The sequence below is a fragment of the Gallus gallus genome, chromosome 1 (assembly GCF_016699485.2).
Source record: "Gallus gallus isolate bGalGal1 chromosome 1, bGalGal1.mat.broiler.GRCg7b, whole genome shotgun sequence".
Classification (NCBI taxonomy): Eukaryota; Metazoa; Chordata; class Aves; order Galliformes; family Phasianidae; genus Gallus; species Gallus gallus.
In genome coordinates, this window is record NC_052532.1 from 77,890,655 (window position 1) to 77,907,397 (window position 16,743).

Sequence of the window (16,743 nt, forward strand, 5' to 3'; positions counted from 1 at the left end):
TAACACAGAAACTGAAAATGCTGTATTTTTGTGTAAGCCATGAAGCTTTACATAAGTGCTAGTCACATTTGGAAAAACAAGAAAGTTCTTACTTTGTTATCCTAAATAATCTGATAAAAAATACTTGCACTGCTGTAGTAATGGGAATATTCTGTCATCATCAATTCAGTGTTCCTGTATATCACAAAATCATTTTGAAAATTTATCAGATAAATTTAACTGTTGGTATTTTATCTTCAAGAATCTGCCAGAACTGAGGGCATTTTTTTAGTGAATTACATACATGACCTTGTCTTCCTTTTACAGAAGAGACCTTGTTGACTTTGGTGCTTAGCTGAAGAACTCCTAAATGATTGCTGCAAAAGCAGCTAATTGGTTGCATAAACCCTGCGTGCATTCTATGAGCTATGAGCCAAGCAAGTTCTTCCCTTTTTATAGGTAGAGAAAATACAAATGAAATAACACTGTCTTTAAAGCAGCTGAATCTAGCTGCCTTAAACAATTGCTGAAGTACAAAGCAAACTTTGATCCTTTGTGATGTCCTTGTTTTGGCTGGGACAAAGCCAGTTTTCTTCACTGTAGCTGTGTCACTGTTTTATAATTTTGGATCAGTCTTCTACATCATAACACCATGTAGTGTACTGTGAATTAAAGAGTTAATGCTGCAGTTCCATGGATTATTAATAGTTCCAGGTACCTGGTCTCAGAACAGAAGAATGAACTACAGCTCCCAGAAGACTTTATTGTTCCGTTTCCATTTTCCGTTCAGAGGGAAAGGTGAAGCTAACTGGGAGTCATGAGACTGTCTTTTTCTGCCTGCTTTGCTTGGTGTGCTCCCTGGCAGTCTTGCCTACAACATTAGAGTAAGGCCTATGGTTTTGGACACTCTCTCATTTTACTTGATTTATTAGTATCAATTCCAATTACATTGTATTACATTGTATTATCCTTCATTCTGCTATCATATTTAGTATATTAGTTTTTCCTTAGGTTGTTGTTGCTGTTTTCCTCATCTGGGCCCATCTCCCCGTCTTTTCCCTTCCCCCTTCTCCCTGTCCTGGAGTATGGGTCTATGGGTCCCTTTGCCACATTGGCCAGGGAACTAGGCTGAACTGGGACTAACTGTGACATTTTTGGTGCACTGGCTGGAAAAAACAAACTTTTAATACAAAACTCTCTGAGCTCTAACTCTCGGAGAGCTTTGTTAGAAAGCTTATCTTGTTTACAATCCTTGATGTCTGGGTGGACTGCCAGCATTCTGGGAGTTACTGATTGCTGCACCAATTTTGTTGTTTTTGGCACCATGTCAACTTGTTTTTATAAAGAGACAAAATGTACTTGCTTTCTCTTGTAAAACTGTAAAACTGTTCTTCAAGAGATTACATTCCATCATGTTCATCCTCCTAATACTTAGAATGTACTAGACCTTATCAAGTCCTCCACTCTGCTCTATGGAGCTGTATACATATATAAAAAGTTAGAAGCACCAGTGGAAACACCTATCTGGTGCCTGCATACAATGTGGTATGGTTTGAGCATTGAAAGTTATGTCCCAGAAGGAGTTTCTTATTTTACGGAATACATGATTTTTAAACAGGCTTCCAGTCTATCCCTTGAATCCCTTACATGTTTTTTGAATGCTCATTCAGTGATCATGTTGTCAATCTCCTTGAATGTATTCCTCATCATCTCACTCAGTATCTTTATTTACAATGTTTTGAGGAAGCCTTCCCCAAAGCCAGAGAATACTGAGTGGCAGGGAGTGTGGAGGGACTTGAGAGAGACTTTAGAGAGATGGGCATCCCTGGTGTCATGGAATTTTACTTCTGAACACCTGCAAGATCCTAAGAATCTAAGCAGGTATTTAAGACAGGCATGTTGTGGCTCAAGTAAATCTGAGGAGATGCAAATTATTCAGGGCCTGGCTTATGCCTTCGAAGCCTTATTCAACACTATCCTAGGGATGTTAGAGAGAGTCTCCAAGCCGAGTGAGAGAGTCTCTGAGCCAAAAGGGAGAGTTTCCAGAAGAGAGTCTGAACTGAGAGAGAGAATCTCTGGGTCAAGAAAGGGAGTCTACTAATCAAGAGAATCTCCAAACTGAGCAAGATTCTCCAAGCTGAAAGGAAAAATCTGCAAGCTGAGGGAGAGAAATTCCAAACTGAGAATCTCCAAGCCAAAAGAAACTTACCAATCCAAACGAGACCATTTCCAATCGGAATGAGACACTTTCCAATACAAAGAAGACCATTTCTGAAACTTCTTCTAGCACTTCCAATCCGAATGAGACATCCTCTAATCTGTACAAGACAGTATCAGAACTGAGCAAGACAACTTCCAATCCAAATGAAATTGCCTCCAATTCTGATGAGACAGACTCCAATATGAATGAGACAGCTTCTGAGTTGAGCTAGAGAAAAAGAGCATAAAAACTGTGTAGTCTGATCAATCACAGGAGGCACTGGTATCAGTTGTCACCTCATTTAGAATGGAAAGAAGAAGAGAAGGAGAAAGAAGAGGAAGAAGATCCAGGGGAGAGGCCCTCAACAAGACCGTCACAAACACCAACTAAGGCAACAGCAAAAACTAAAAAGAAGAAGGTGAGGAAGACACTATGACCATTATTAGTACCCAACCTCTGAAAATGACTGAAATTCAAGATTCAAGAAAAGATTTTGTATGGCACCTGAATTAATCCTTTGTCATCTGGTTACTTTGATGTTGGGACACTGGGGCCAATAGTGTGTTGCTAGATGGTAGAGAAGCTTACCAACTGGGAAGCATTGCTAAGGACTCAGCCACTGACATAGGAATTAGCAGACATCTGTTATTTGAGAGAATTAGCTGTGGTGGAAGTGTTACATGACCCCATGTTCATTCCTGACAATCCACACCAAGAGCATGATCCTGAGAGAGACATGTGTGCACCAAGTATGTGGAAAAAATTCATAAGAACTGCACCAGATAAGTATGCTGGTACACCAGCAGGAATGTATGAGAGAGCAAAGACAACCCATTTCATTTGAACTGATTAATAGAGTTCATAACCTTGAACAACATTTAGCCCCTCCACAAGCTTACATTTCAGCCATTTCAAAAGTAGCTGTAAGACTGAATAAAATGGAGAGTAAACAGAAAGGTACAATGGAGAAATTGTCTACCTTGCTTAATCATGATGAACCCGATGAACCTACGGTGGTATCAGAGACATCTGATGAGAATCAGGATTATCAAAGCAGTCCACTGAAGGGGCTGATCAAATTGATTTGTTCCCCACCTGAATCATCTAGTATCTCAGCTATTAAAAAGCAGATGTCTTCCTGCTCCTTCTGGATTATTCCTGTTAATTTTGTAAATTTAAGTGGATGATAAGAGAAGATTCATCCCTCCCTCCACTACTCACAATTCTACAGCAGCAGCTTTTTGTAAAGCCTCTTTGTCACTTCTAAAACAGTACTCTTAACCTTTTGCTGAAGCTTTTTCTTTGTCTAGAAATTCTCATCTGCACAGTGTGTAAGAATATATGCCAATCTTTGACAGAAAAATAACTCTAGTGTATTCAGTAGTGATGTTTTTTCTATCATGCAAGATGCTCATTGAAGGTTCTGTTTATTCCTGGAAATATGTGGTCTTTTAGATATGCTTGAGTTGCACCATGGTTATGTTAAAATAAAAGGCCAAGGCCTTGAATACAATCTAAATAACCCAGAGGAATTAAGTTGAATGAGCTTTGTTTGTCTGTTTGTTTGTTTGCATTGACAGTATGTCTCATTGGAGGTGTACTGTAGTTTTTATCATCACAGCTTAATGGCGAAAACTTGAAAATGCAGGCCATTAAGAATCTGCATTTAGACAGAAGTAAAAGAGCTTTCAAAATCTTTCCAAAGTCCTCTTAGTTGCATAGGTAATATCAGTTTTTTAAAGAGAGCAAATGATCTTGTGGACGTTTTGATCTGTTTCCTAAAGATAAAGTTTCCACAGTTGCACTGAAATTGATAGAAATAGCTGTTGAAACCTGTATTAATTTAAACATAAAAATGAAAACCTCCAATCTGGAGAAAAAAAATCTAAGAAAAAATTGCACAAGATTGCTTAGGAACTGAAAATATAATAACATATTCTAATAATTACGTATATTTAAAACAGGAGTGTATTTGTCTGCTCTACATTTTACTTTCTTACTTAACATAAAATATTCTTCAAAAAAAATTTTAGTTACAATAAAAAGGTTCATGAATTGAAATATTTTTGTATGTGCTCACAGATTTGGTAAACTTTCTAGCACTGTAAATTTAGCTGTTAGGTCTATATCAAGTGTTTGTATGGATCCAGACCACGGAGACAGAGAACTTTATCCGGTGTCTAATAGACTTTTCCTGTGTATGCCACTGGCACTTAAAAGCTGTTCTCTATGTATATGTTTGCTTTTTCCAAGGCTCTACTAGCAAACTGAGCAAATCCAAAATCACTTCATCATTCTAATTTTTCAAAAACAAATTGGCTTCTTAATGCTGAATAATATGAGAGCAGTTTGTTAACTTTCTCCAGGGAAACAGTGTCAATAATGCTTATAAACAAATTCCCTTGCAGTAAATAATTCCTTCTCTCTATCTTTCTCAGGCACGCCAGATCTTAGATTTAACACCTGTGAAGGAGCTGGTGAGCCTGAAGTGGAATATGTATGGACGGCCCTATTTCTGCTTCCTGGCTTTATTCTATGTACTCTACATGGTCTGCTTCACTATGTGCTGTGTCTACCGGCCACTGAAACCTCGAACAGGCAACAAAACAAGCAGCAGAGACAATACAGTCTATGTCCAGAAAATGCTGCAGGTACTGTGTCATTAGGAATTAGAGCTCCACAGGCAGTATTGGGCAATTTTTATCTCACCTACTTAACTGGAAAGACCATCTATTTCCTGTTCTCCAGCTTTCACAGCTGTCATCCCTCTCCCATCAGCTGACCTTCATCAGTGAGGAATACTGAGCATGATCTTTTCTCTGTTGTTTGGGCTGGGATAGTTCCTGTGGCCTTGTCAGGCAGAGTCCTCTTTGTTGCAGTAACAATCTTCTTTTTTCCCCATTCTGTTTTAATTTCTTTTCTTTTCTTTTTCTTTCAGGAATCTTACGTAACATACGAGGATGAGTTGAGGCTGGTGGGGGAGCTGATCACAGTTATTGGAGCTGTAGTAATTTTGATCCTTGAGGTAAGAGAAACAGTGAACTCTTTAGTTTTGAATTGAATCAAGGCATGATTTTATTTTGTGCACTAAAATGAGTTTGTGCTCACAACTTGGTAAGGGCTATTTGCTGAGCCTAAATGCTTCAATATACATCTTTTGCAGTTGACACTGTCAACAGTATTTATTGGATGAAACAGGTACTCTGACAGCTTACTAGTAAGACTCTAGGTACTGAAGAATTGATTAGATGGACTGATCACTATTGAATACTATCTGCACGGTAATGCTAGATTTCCCATTAGCATCATCTGTGGTTCCAACTGTTGTTATGTAAGATTATAAGAGACTTTCTATACTGATGTGTTTAGGGGAGATGGGTAAAATGACTCTTGTGCTTATACAGCAAAGTTTATGTTTAATTGGAGAGCAGCAACTGTGTGGGCCTATAAAAGATGTGTTACACAACGAGAATTTTGCAGTAGGTGTGTCTAGGTGATTTCCTGATCACGAATTTTAGAATTTTAATTTTAAAATTAGATAAGAGTTGAAGTTCTTTATACTAAACACGTACACACATATGGTGTCATTATAACATGAAGCAGAAGATCAACATTTTTATATAGAGAAAACTCAAATGCTGATCCCAAGGGTAGCTGAAGTAAAATTTAGTTTTCAAACCCTGTTAAAAAAAAAATAGAGAGGGAGAAAGAACAGAGAGAAAAGAAAAAGAAGAGATTTATCTCTCCTCATATACGTTCCAGAAGGACAGGTGCTTCTTCCTATTTTTGGTCAGGACTCTGGGGTCCTGCTACAGCTAGCAAAGAGAGTATGAATTCTAACAAGATTCTCTGATTTCCTGAAAAGTTCTTTTCTTGTCTTTTCTGAGGCTCAGCAATTTGTCTAGTCTCTTCTCAGTAGTCTTCAATAACTAAAGGAACATAGCTCTGTGCTGCACAATCTCTACCTCATACCAAAATTTCTCAATCTGTCTGCTTCATTCATTCTGTTTTTAAAGTAAAATTGTAATCAAAGTGTGAAGCAGCAAACAGAGCAGATGCAGCTGACCCCAAGACTCTGTTGATATTAGTGATTACCTTATGTTTAATAATGGAATCTAAGTCCTAAAGTCAATAGGATATCATTCTTAGATCCCAGATATCCTTAGAGTTGGAGCAGCAAAATACTTTGGACAGACCATCCTAGGAGGACCTTTCCACATAATTGTGTAAGTACACCGCTTTTGAAGTTTAATAAATACGTGATCTCTCATTTCTCCTGCAACTCCCCCCTCCATCCAACCCTGTCTTTTGCCAGATGAGTCACCTCCTCTGTTCCCGTAGAGCATGGTTGCCCAGCCTTTTGGCTTGCCTTGTCCACACTGAGTAAAGAGGAATTGTCTTGGGTCACATACAAAATATATAATGGAGTTAATGTATATAAGTAACAAAATAGAAACAGAATAGCAGAAACACTTATCAACTGAATATTGCAAAACTAGTTAAAAATATATTGCAAATTATTTTATACTTTTGTGAGCTTTTTGAGATAGTCAAAAAAAAAAATTGTCAGCACTACACGAGTATTCTAGATATTTCTTTCACAGTGAATTTGTTAACTTATTCCAAGAAATAACACAAGCCAGAGTTTAGTAATTAAATAAGAAAACTTACATGACTATGTAATAACAAAAAGCACATGTTCTCACAGGCACTCACACTGTAGGTAAGTTGAAATATCATTATCAGTAATCACTGTGTTTTACTCATCAACTGGCACAAGTACATGTAACGTGCAATACACACAGGTTTTAATGAATCTGAGCGGGTACAGAAGGCAGAGTTGGCACTGCACTATGCCCTCCCCTCCATGATGTACTGTTGTAGCCTAGACAGTTTGCCCTCTATTTGTAATCAACTGATGAAAAATACTGCTAAAAATCAAATAATAATGTTAAAAGTTTATGATCTTGTGGGGTTGCATTACTAGCTGTCTTGGGCCATATCTGGCCTGTGGGCTGTGAGTTGGACATGCCCTTAGAGCATTCCTGTTGTTGATTTCTTTCTCTTATTGGCCCAAGTGGTGTATAAGAAGCCAAGCAAGTGGACAGCTAGAGCTGAGCATCCTGATTGGTCTCTGCCTATGAGCTGGTGGCTGTATGTGCCTGTCTTGAAATTTTTGTCAAGAAAATAAAAAGGAGGGTAAGATTTCTTTACTGAACATTTTTTTACTGTCTCTTCTTCCTTTGCAGTATCACATATGCTTGCATGATTCTGGTAACCATGGTGATGCGTCTTACCAGCACTACTGGTGAGGTGGTGCCCATGTCCTTTGCCCTGGTACTAGGATGGTGCAATGTCATGTACTTTGCACGAGGCTTCCAGATGCTTGGGCCCTTCACCATCATGATCCAGAAGGTATAAGAATGAAAAAAAAAAAAGGGCTTGTTGCACACACTGTGACACCTCACCTTGTACACAAGGAGATCTGAAAGAATATTTTTTCTCCCTCTGGACTTGCATTAGTGGCAAATGGACAAGTTCCTGTCTGAGTGAAGGGTTTGGGACTTTCATATTCTCTCTTTCGTGCAGAAGCTTCCTTTCATCCACTTTTTATGATAGAATCTGGAAATGATTTACAAGGGTTGCATGGTGGCTTGGTGGTACAGTTGGGCCTTATGGCTCTGTCTTTGCTCTGCAGATGATATTTGGAGATCTTATGCGCTTTTGCTGGCTCATGGCTGTGGTGATACTAGGCTTTGCATCAGGTAAGTCTAGAAAAGGAAAATGGTGTTATATGACTTTGCCAATTCCTTTGATATGAATTAATTGCTTTGGGTTTCAGATTACTCTCACATCATACTCTGAATAAAAGTTGGCAAAAGTGGTGGTATTATGCATTTTCTATTTCTTTGAGTATAGGCTCTTTCTTTCCACTGATTTATGTTCTGATTAGCTTGGTATTCAACTCTTGCTCCTTCCAGGATAATTGAAATTAGGACAATCCAGATAAATCCATGTATATCTAAATCAAAGTTGAAAAGCATATTGCATTTATGGTATTTATATTTGAAAAATGACACATTTTTAGCTTTATTCTTTCTAAGAAGAAAGAATTTCCATTTGTAGGCCATTTTGATGAATGTCAATAGGTGCTGTTTTTTCTACATGAAGGAATTCAATGACGTACTTCTGCTTCACTTGCACTTCTATGTCAGATGCCATTTTGTCAGACTGCCTTTGTGGTGGAACATTGGTGGGAAGGTTCTACCACCATACCACCAGCATCTGCCTCTGACGTTGTGGACCAATATAATAAAATGGGAGGCATTACTTGAGGAGCAGCCCTCCTACATATAACTCCTTCCCAAACTACCTTGTATTGTCAGTTTCTCTTAACAAGGCCCTGTTGTTGTTCTTGGACTATGATTCCCATTTTTAAACTATATCTTTTTTTTTTTTTTCCCCATTACTCTTCTTTAGCTTTTTACATCATCTTCCAGACAGAGAACCCTGAAAACCTTGGACAGTTCTACAACTATCCCATGTCCTTGTTCACCACCTTTGAGCTGTTTCTCACTATCATTGATGGCCCTGCAAACTATGATGTGGACCTGCCTTTTATGTACAGTGTAGTATACTTTGCCTTTGCCATCATCGCCACCCTCCTTATGCTCAATTTGCTAATTGCCATGATGGGTGACACCCACTGGAGAGTGGCCCATGAACGGGATGAACTCTGGAGAGCCCAGGTAATCTGGGTAGGGTGTTCTCTTTGAATAAAAGTAAGGAAAATTTGTCCAGGGAAAATGTGTTAGCCAATGCAGTTACTTATTTTACTTTCTCTGCACTATAAAGTCTTTTCCAGGCCTTCACTTTGCTCATGGACTTCTCATGGTTCAATAAGCCATGTCCCTTTAATTCTGCTTTACACATTCTGTGCATCAGCCTCCAAGTGTTGTTTTATCAGTATGAATTTTCTAAAGACTACTTTTCTGTAGACTGCTTTTCTGTAGATCTTCCCATGTGAAACTACCCTCCCTTATATCTTTGGTATAGTAATATTACTACCTTATTTCAAATAGCAGAGGGAAAAGCCCATTTCTTGTCCATCCTGTGTCCCCCTAACTGCTTCTTCACTGTGTGGAATTTCTTTTTAAATAGAATTAAAGTTGCCTCTTTCAATTACACAAGAATGTGATTTTTAAGAGAGTTAAATAATAGTTACAGAGATTGTCTGGGAGGAAGATACAATGAAAGCTAATGGTTAGAAGTTGGTCGGTAATGTCTTTGGATCCATTAAGAGAAGTTGGCCTGACTCACTTCCTGAAAAGGCTAGGGCGTTTTGATGTATTCATACAGATCACTTACAGAACTGCTCAACAAGCAACCCACTCAGGAAATCCTGAGATAAAACAGTAAATCAGTTAATTGTTCTTGTGTGGCCAGGGTAGTTAAGTTCTGAAAAAGGTTAATGCTGATGTAAGTGTTGTCCTTTTATCTATCTCATAAATTAATTATCCTAGTCGTGTCTGCCAGGTACAGAAGGAAACAAGTTTAACATTGTTTGAAGAGCACCATTGGCAATCATAGCACAGTTAGAACTAAAATTGTGACCTGCTCTGTAATAAACAGAGTACTGGCTCTGTTTTTCTTTCATTATACATGGAGCTGATGATTACTCGTGAGACCGGTAATTTTGAGAAAGAGAGTGATTTCTTTTTTCTAACTCAACCAAGTTCTTTGTTTTGTTTGTTTGTTTATTTATTTATTTATTTTTGTTTTAATTGTAAAGATTGTTGCTACTACTGTTATGCTGGAACGAAAACTGCCACGGTGTCTCTGGCCTCGCACTGGGATCTGTGGGCGAGAGTACGGGCTAGGGGACCGATGGTATCTCAGGTGAGTTCTCTTCCAGTGCACATAAAGATCTCAGAAGAAACATCCAAATGCATGGATCAGAATCATTCTAAAGGCCTAGAGAGGAGAGTTTGTAGTCCCTTCTAGAATAAAGACCGTAGTCAGTTTTGTTTATGAGTGACAAACACTTTTCTCCTCAGAAAGTTCTGTTATTGAATCCTTCTCATCAGTTGATGCTTTCTTTTCCACTATTTCCAGAAGAAAGATCCCAGAAATTGCATGGTATATATGGGGTAGTTTTATTTTTTTTTCCAGACTCCTTATAATGATGACAAGACTTTACTCCTATGCTTGGTTGACTGAGCACTGGGTGCTTGAAATAGCAGAGGCAAAAGCAATCAATGAGATGTTCAGCAGTAATGAACTGAGCTTCAGATGATTCAAAAAAGGACAGGAATAATTAAAGATAAACTTTCTTTTTGGTGTAAATATATTAACTATATTTTATAATTTGCAAGGACTGCATCTAGTGACAAAGTCTTGGGTCTGGGATTTCCATTTAAACCTTGAAATAACAAACTGTAGTCCAGGTAACAAAATATCCCTAATATTAATCAACATTTCTACTGGGGTGAGAAAAGAATGAACCATATTTGGGCATATGCTCTTTCTCACTGCTTTATTTTTTGCTGATGAAACCAGAAGGGAGAGTGGAGGCTGTATGAAACAAGACTCTGTTTGGCTTTAGGGAGAAGTGAGCCTTGCAGATTTTCAGGTTTACCAGTTAGAACAAACAGATCTAAAGTGTTATCAAAGAACAATGACTTCAGACCAAGGTGTAAAATATAACTTTGCAAAAGCAATATCCCAGCAGAAATTCTTCATTGGATACAAAGAGAAAACACTGTTGATGTGATCTGTGAGGGATACTCTGAAAGTAATGCCTCCTTTTTTTTTTTTTTTTTAATGTTGTCTTTAAGTGTCAGAGGCAAATGTTGGTTCCCACTAGTAGTCTGTTAACATTTTGTTGCTGTGTGACAGATGGCAGCAGAGAGGCAGTCTGACAAAATGACATCTGACATGGAAGTGCGTAGGAAGCAAAGGTGTGCCATTGAATTCCTCCACATGGAAATAATTGCACACATTGACATTTGCTGATACTTGCTGAACACTTAGTGAGACTAAACAGTGATGTAAGCACAGTGAGATGGTGGATGGCACATTTCAGCAATTACACCATTGTAGAAGCTGTGAAACAGTGGGTCACCTCCAGATTTTTATGAGCACATGGTGCAGATTTTTTGGTGCAGATTTTTATGAGCACAGCATGCAGGCTCTTGTTCATCACTGGCAAATATGCACAGCCAATGGTGGTGCCTATTTTGAAAAACAGTGTTTTGTAGCTAGAATGTGCTGTATCAAATAGTGTTATTGTGCTATTTGTTATTGTTTTCATGGAATCAAATGGGAGGCATTACTTTGGGAGCATATGAGAAGTTCTTTCAAATTACATGTATGTTTGTTGTATATAGTATGGGACAGTATTTCCAAAGGCAAATCATAAGTGAAACACAGAGGGGTTGATGCAAGTGGACAAGATAAATCAAAGTTCAGCAAAGAATAAATGACATCCTGACACTAACAACTACGGAGTGTCAAAGGAGGAGAGACAGCAAGGAAGGAAATAGATGAATATATGTGGATATAAAAAGGATCTGGAGTTAAATGGTGTGGAATTGCCAGTCATTTACAGCTGGCAAAACAGAAAAGGCAAATCATGGCTAGGAACAAGAAGCTATGGACTGAAGTCAGTATCAGGAATGAAAGCCTAGAAAGGAGATAACTGTGCTAGCAGCTGAGTTGGTGAGGCTACTTTTATGAGAGCATATGTTAGAGATGAAAGAAAAACAAAAGAACTGTGCTTATTAATCAGTTTCCTGTTTCTGCATAGGCGTTTCTGGAATGGCTGTCTTTAGGCATGTATTTGAGAATGATCTATCCATTTATTTTGTTGATAAACTGGAAAAATTCTATTTCATTTAGTTTGTTTATTTTTTTTTAAATCCCCTCACAGAATAGAAGACAGGATTGATCCCAACAAACACAAGATGATGCGATACACAGAAGCATTTAAGGCTCATGATAGGGATAACTGTGACAAGAGTCTGGAAAAGCTGGAAGTTGATAGGAACATCCTGTACAAGAAGGACCTGTCCATTCCATCACTGTCACGAGGCATGTCTAGGACTAATTCTCAGAGTGGCTGGGAGATCCTGAGGCGCAATACTTTCCACCAACTTCATGGAGAGATCAATCATGCCATGGAAGAAGAAGTCTATGATGTCTAACCTTCTTTATCCTTCCACAACATGGATTGCATTTGCCACAGCAGTTGTCTCCTCCAACTGTTCATGCACAGTCCGGCATGCTACAGATTCAACAGCCTTGAAGAGCTCTGCGAGTGCCTCACAAATTATTCGTGGCATTTATGCTATGATGTATAGATTCAGCCTTTCTCTCCTACCTTTTAGGTGTCCCTGCTGTTGCATTAATATTTATGTCAAGTTAGTTGGCTTTGAGCTAAGGCCTGTGGTAGTTTGTAATGCTTGTAAAACCCCACAGAAGTGAGCAATAGAAGCCAGCACTGGAATTTCAACAATTTACTAAGAGGCAGTCAGTAAGACCTCTCCCAGAGTGTAACATATATGCAGGTCACTTCAAAAATCATGCATCCTGTTTATTTCCATGGAAAATATAACACATACAAAGACCATAATACCATTGTTTGATAGAGCAAATTCTCAGCTACAAAACCCTGTTTTTCAAAATAGCCACTACCACTTTGCATTTCTGCCAGTGATGAACAAGAGCCTGCACGTCATGCTCGTAAAAATCTGCACCAGTGGAGGTGACCAGCTGTCACTGTCACCACTGCTGAAATGCATGATTTGTCACCTCACTGTGCTCACGTCCTCTGTTTGGTTTCCATAATTGTTCAGCAAACATAGATGACTGTCAGTGCATGCAATTGTTTCCACAGGGAGGAATTCATTTCCACACCTTTGCTTCATATACACTTCTGTGTCAGACATTTTGTTAGACTGCCCCTCTGCCACCATCTGTCACGTAGCAACAAAATGTAATGGGTTGTTGGTGGGAAGGTTCAACCTTTTCTGCCATACCACCACCATCTGCCTCTGACATAGTGAGACAACATAATAAAATAGGAGGCATTACTTTTGGAGCAGCTTCTGTATAATCTCTCCCTGCAGTCTCACAGTATCCCAGTGCTCTCATCACAAATACTGAATTGACTGAAGTACTGTTTTATGGTTTAACACAGAACAGAAAATAAAGTCTAGCCAAACCTTATAACTAAGCTCAGGAATGAAGGTAGTTGCTGACACTGTTGATCTAAAGGCCTTTAACCTTTCAATTGGCATTCAAGGCCTAGCATATTTTGTCCTCTGAAGAATGAAAAATTCTATTAGCTGCATTTTCAACATTTCTGTTTTATCAGGACTGTTCTGTTTGTTTGTTTGTTTTTAATTTTATTTATTTATTTTTTGTCACATGAATGCACTTTAAGCTGTATTGCTTTTTAAAAGTAATTTCTATTCCTGGGAGGATCTGAAGGATCTGAAATGGGAACTTTTTTCCTAATGTGAGGATATAATAAGATGATCTTTGAAGGTGTCTACCAACTGAACTCTTCCTCTTCCTCTCCTCTTTTCTTTCCTTCCCTTTTCCACCCTATCCTATCCTATCCTATCCTGTCCTGTCCTATCCTGTCTCGTCCTGTCCTGTCCTGTCCTGTCCTAATCGGGTTAGATGCCTTTTAGTGGTGTGGAATTTATTAAGCACCCAAGTGAGCTGAAGCTGGTCTCTTGCTTTCTGTGGAAGAGTAGGGTTCTGGACTGTAGTACTTAGTTTTACTACTGAACCATCAAGGTTAGTAGCAGTACTGCACTGCTACAATGTAGTGGTGAATGAAATGGAGAGGAAATGTTGAAAAAAAATTAATAAGAACTATTGAAAAGGCAGTTCAGAAACTGTGGTGCCTCTTTCTTCCTCAGAAAGTCCCAAACTATCATTACTAAGTCAAAATGTGGTTAAGTCATCCACACAAACGTTTCAGTCTGTCAGTTTGTCATCTGCCTAGGGTGACTTTAAGATAAATTGAGAAATACCCAGAGGAATATTCCAGGGGTTTTAGTTTTTTTTAGGAGCGTGGAGTTTCATTCCAGTAGCAGAAGTGTGTGAAAAGGAGCGCATGGTCTCAACATTTCCTTTCCAACAGGACCAGTGACAGAAATTTTGTTTTTGAAGAAACCAAGGATTATAATCTGGTGCTAGGGTTTGACCCAAACCATCCTGTGATAAGTAAAGCAGACAGTGAAAAAGCTGGATACAGTGGTTTTCTGACTATATTGAAATATCACTGCAAACATCTTCCACGTTTTCTCTTGCAGGTGCAGTATTGAGCATCACAATATTTGCAACAATAAGTATTTATTTAAATGTCTTTCTTCTATTACTTGGATGTGTGGTTATGCTCCAGTAGAAGAATGACAGAAGACTGTCTCTCTGTAATTCAACTGTATACTTCTGAGTTGTTACGTTTGGTTGAATTGAAAGTTTTGATCATCTAAGTATTGTCACCTCTTCCCTAAATATTTGGGGTTTGCACTGGTGGTCTAAGGAGATGGGAACAATATGGCACATAAACTACAAATGCGAGTTGCCACTGTGATTTTAAATGCATTTTCTTTCACACTGAGTGGGAAATAACAGGAAGAGGAGAACTGATGGCTTCCCTTCTACCCCTGCAGTCTTGTCATTAGCTTGAAAACCTGTAGAAATTCAATTAAGAAATTCAGTTAACAAATTCAATTTAGATTTCTGCACGTTTCTTTTTGTGATTATTTAATAATATTAATAAATCAAAAAGTCTTGTTAGATGTGTAAGCTGTGTAAGCCCCATCTCTGAGATTGAGTTTGTGTTCTTCTACATCACTGTAAACAATAATGAAAATTTTTGACCTCATAACTCAAAACAACATACTGACATTGCAGGAGGCAGGAAAGAACTCAGTTAACAGTGATAAGCCTTTACAGATTTCTGTATCAGCCCTCCATAAAGAGAAAAAAATAAATCAACAGGAAGTCAGTAGAAGGTATTTTAATGTAATGTCTTTTTAAAAAATACATTCTGTAAGAGTTGACCTACAGAATCTTTGCACAGAACCCATGCATAAAAACATCTGCATAATTTATTTGCTGTACTTGAAGTTGACTTATGTAAATAAAAGCAGAGAAAATGTGCTAATTTTTATTATGTTTTATAAATCAATGTAGACCAAGTCTACTTACTCTAGTCTAGAGCTGAATAGCAGCTATTGGAATTTGGCTTCCTTGAATATGAAATAAAGAAATAAATAAATAATGGAAAAAATACAAAAGGGAGCAGAATCTTTTACTATAAGTAAATGATTGATCAGACAATTTTGCCTAGTATTTTTTTTTTTTCATGAGGAGTTATGCAGACCATTTTAAACATTTTTTTTTTTTTTGTCTGGGGTTATAGAAAAAAATTCAAATGGTAAAGGTCAGCAGAAATAACAGGTCCAGCAAAAGATAAATATATTAAATTTGTTTTGTAAATTAAGGCATATACACATTTGCCATGCCCACGTGAACCTCAGGAGGACTGGACAAACATTTCAACTGGCTTAATGCAATCTGACTCAGATTGGAAAACAGCAATATTTGTGATAACACAAAAGGTAAAGCACTTCTGCTGTAATATTCTGCATGAATACACTGCTCCAGGATTTGCTTCAGTGTTTTGTATTCCATGATGTAGATATATCCTAAAATTTGAAAGCAGTATTACTCCTTCTTGCTGTTGCAATGTGTCTTTCCTCTCCCTTCTAACAATATTGCAATAATTTCAAAACAAATAGTCCTGCCCTCCTTGAATCTGCTAACCTCAAAATATCTTCTAAGCCATTGAAGTGACTTCTGAGTTTATCATAATGCTTCAAGAAAAAATGTTTTTATCCAGCAACATGTAGTAAAATGTGAAGTATTTAGCTGAAAATAAAGATCTTATATATATGGACTGTCTTGTCTACTCTTTGTGTCTAAAATAAATATAAAGTGATAATTTCTGTATGTGTTTCTCTAGTAATGGTCATGGACATCAACTGACAAAATATTTGGGCCACTTTGGTTAAATTTTTTGGATAAAATCTGTTTTTCCACAACAATCCACTTTGGAAATTCCTTTATATAATATTTGTATAGAGTTCCAAATACTGATTTTTAGTGCAAAGTAGGAACTGTCAGCATCCCCTTGTCTCCCCCTTTTCTTTTTACTCATTGAGTCATTAGTGAAAACTGCAGTAGAAGCTCTTTGGAGAAGCTAAATCTTTACATTTGTGAAATGATGTACTTTCAATTGTGAGTCCTTGCTATAGCTGCTTGCAGTAAAAAACACATTGGGAGTTTTCTCAGTAATATACATGCAAAAGCAAACAAACAAACGAACAACAACAACCAAAAAAAACCCCACCCAAAACAGATGCAGACAACCCAGTTTTGCTTATATATCTCCCTAAATTTGATGTTTACAACTTTTCTTAAAAGTATTTACTATGATTTTCCTACTAGCTTGGTTAAGGGCTTTATCTTCTATTATGCTT

General features: G+C 37.8%; 1 protein-coding gene across 2 annotated transcripts in view; it reads left to right on the forward strand.

Annotated features, from left to right (window-relative positions):
* Positions 1-16,160, forward strand: part of TRPV6 (transient receptor potential cation channel, subfamily V, member 6) — a 33,341-nt gene extending 17,181 nt beyond the window's left edge. For both annotated transcript variants that reach the window (XM_004938142.5, XM_040655275.2), the window contains 8 exons: positions 4,618-4,830; positions 5,118-5,204; positions 6,329-6,405; positions 7,429-7,594; positions 7,878-7,944; positions 8,660-8,928; positions 9,972-10,078; positions 12,111-16,160. In XM_004938142.5, coding sequence (XP_004938199.2) covers positions 4,618-4,830; positions 5,118-5,204; positions 6,329-6,405; positions 7,429-7,594; positions 7,878-7,944; positions 8,660-8,928; positions 9,972-10,078; positions 12,111-12,384 — 1,260 coding nt within the window. In that variant the 3' untranslated portion in view covers positions 12,385-16,160. The remainder of the gene's footprint in view (positions 1-4,617; positions 4,831-5,117; positions 5,205-6,328; positions 6,406-7,428; positions 7,595-7,877; positions 7,945-8,659; positions 8,929-9,971; positions 10,079-12,110) is intronic.
* The last annotated feature ends 583 nt before the right edge of the window (positions 16,161-16,743 follow it).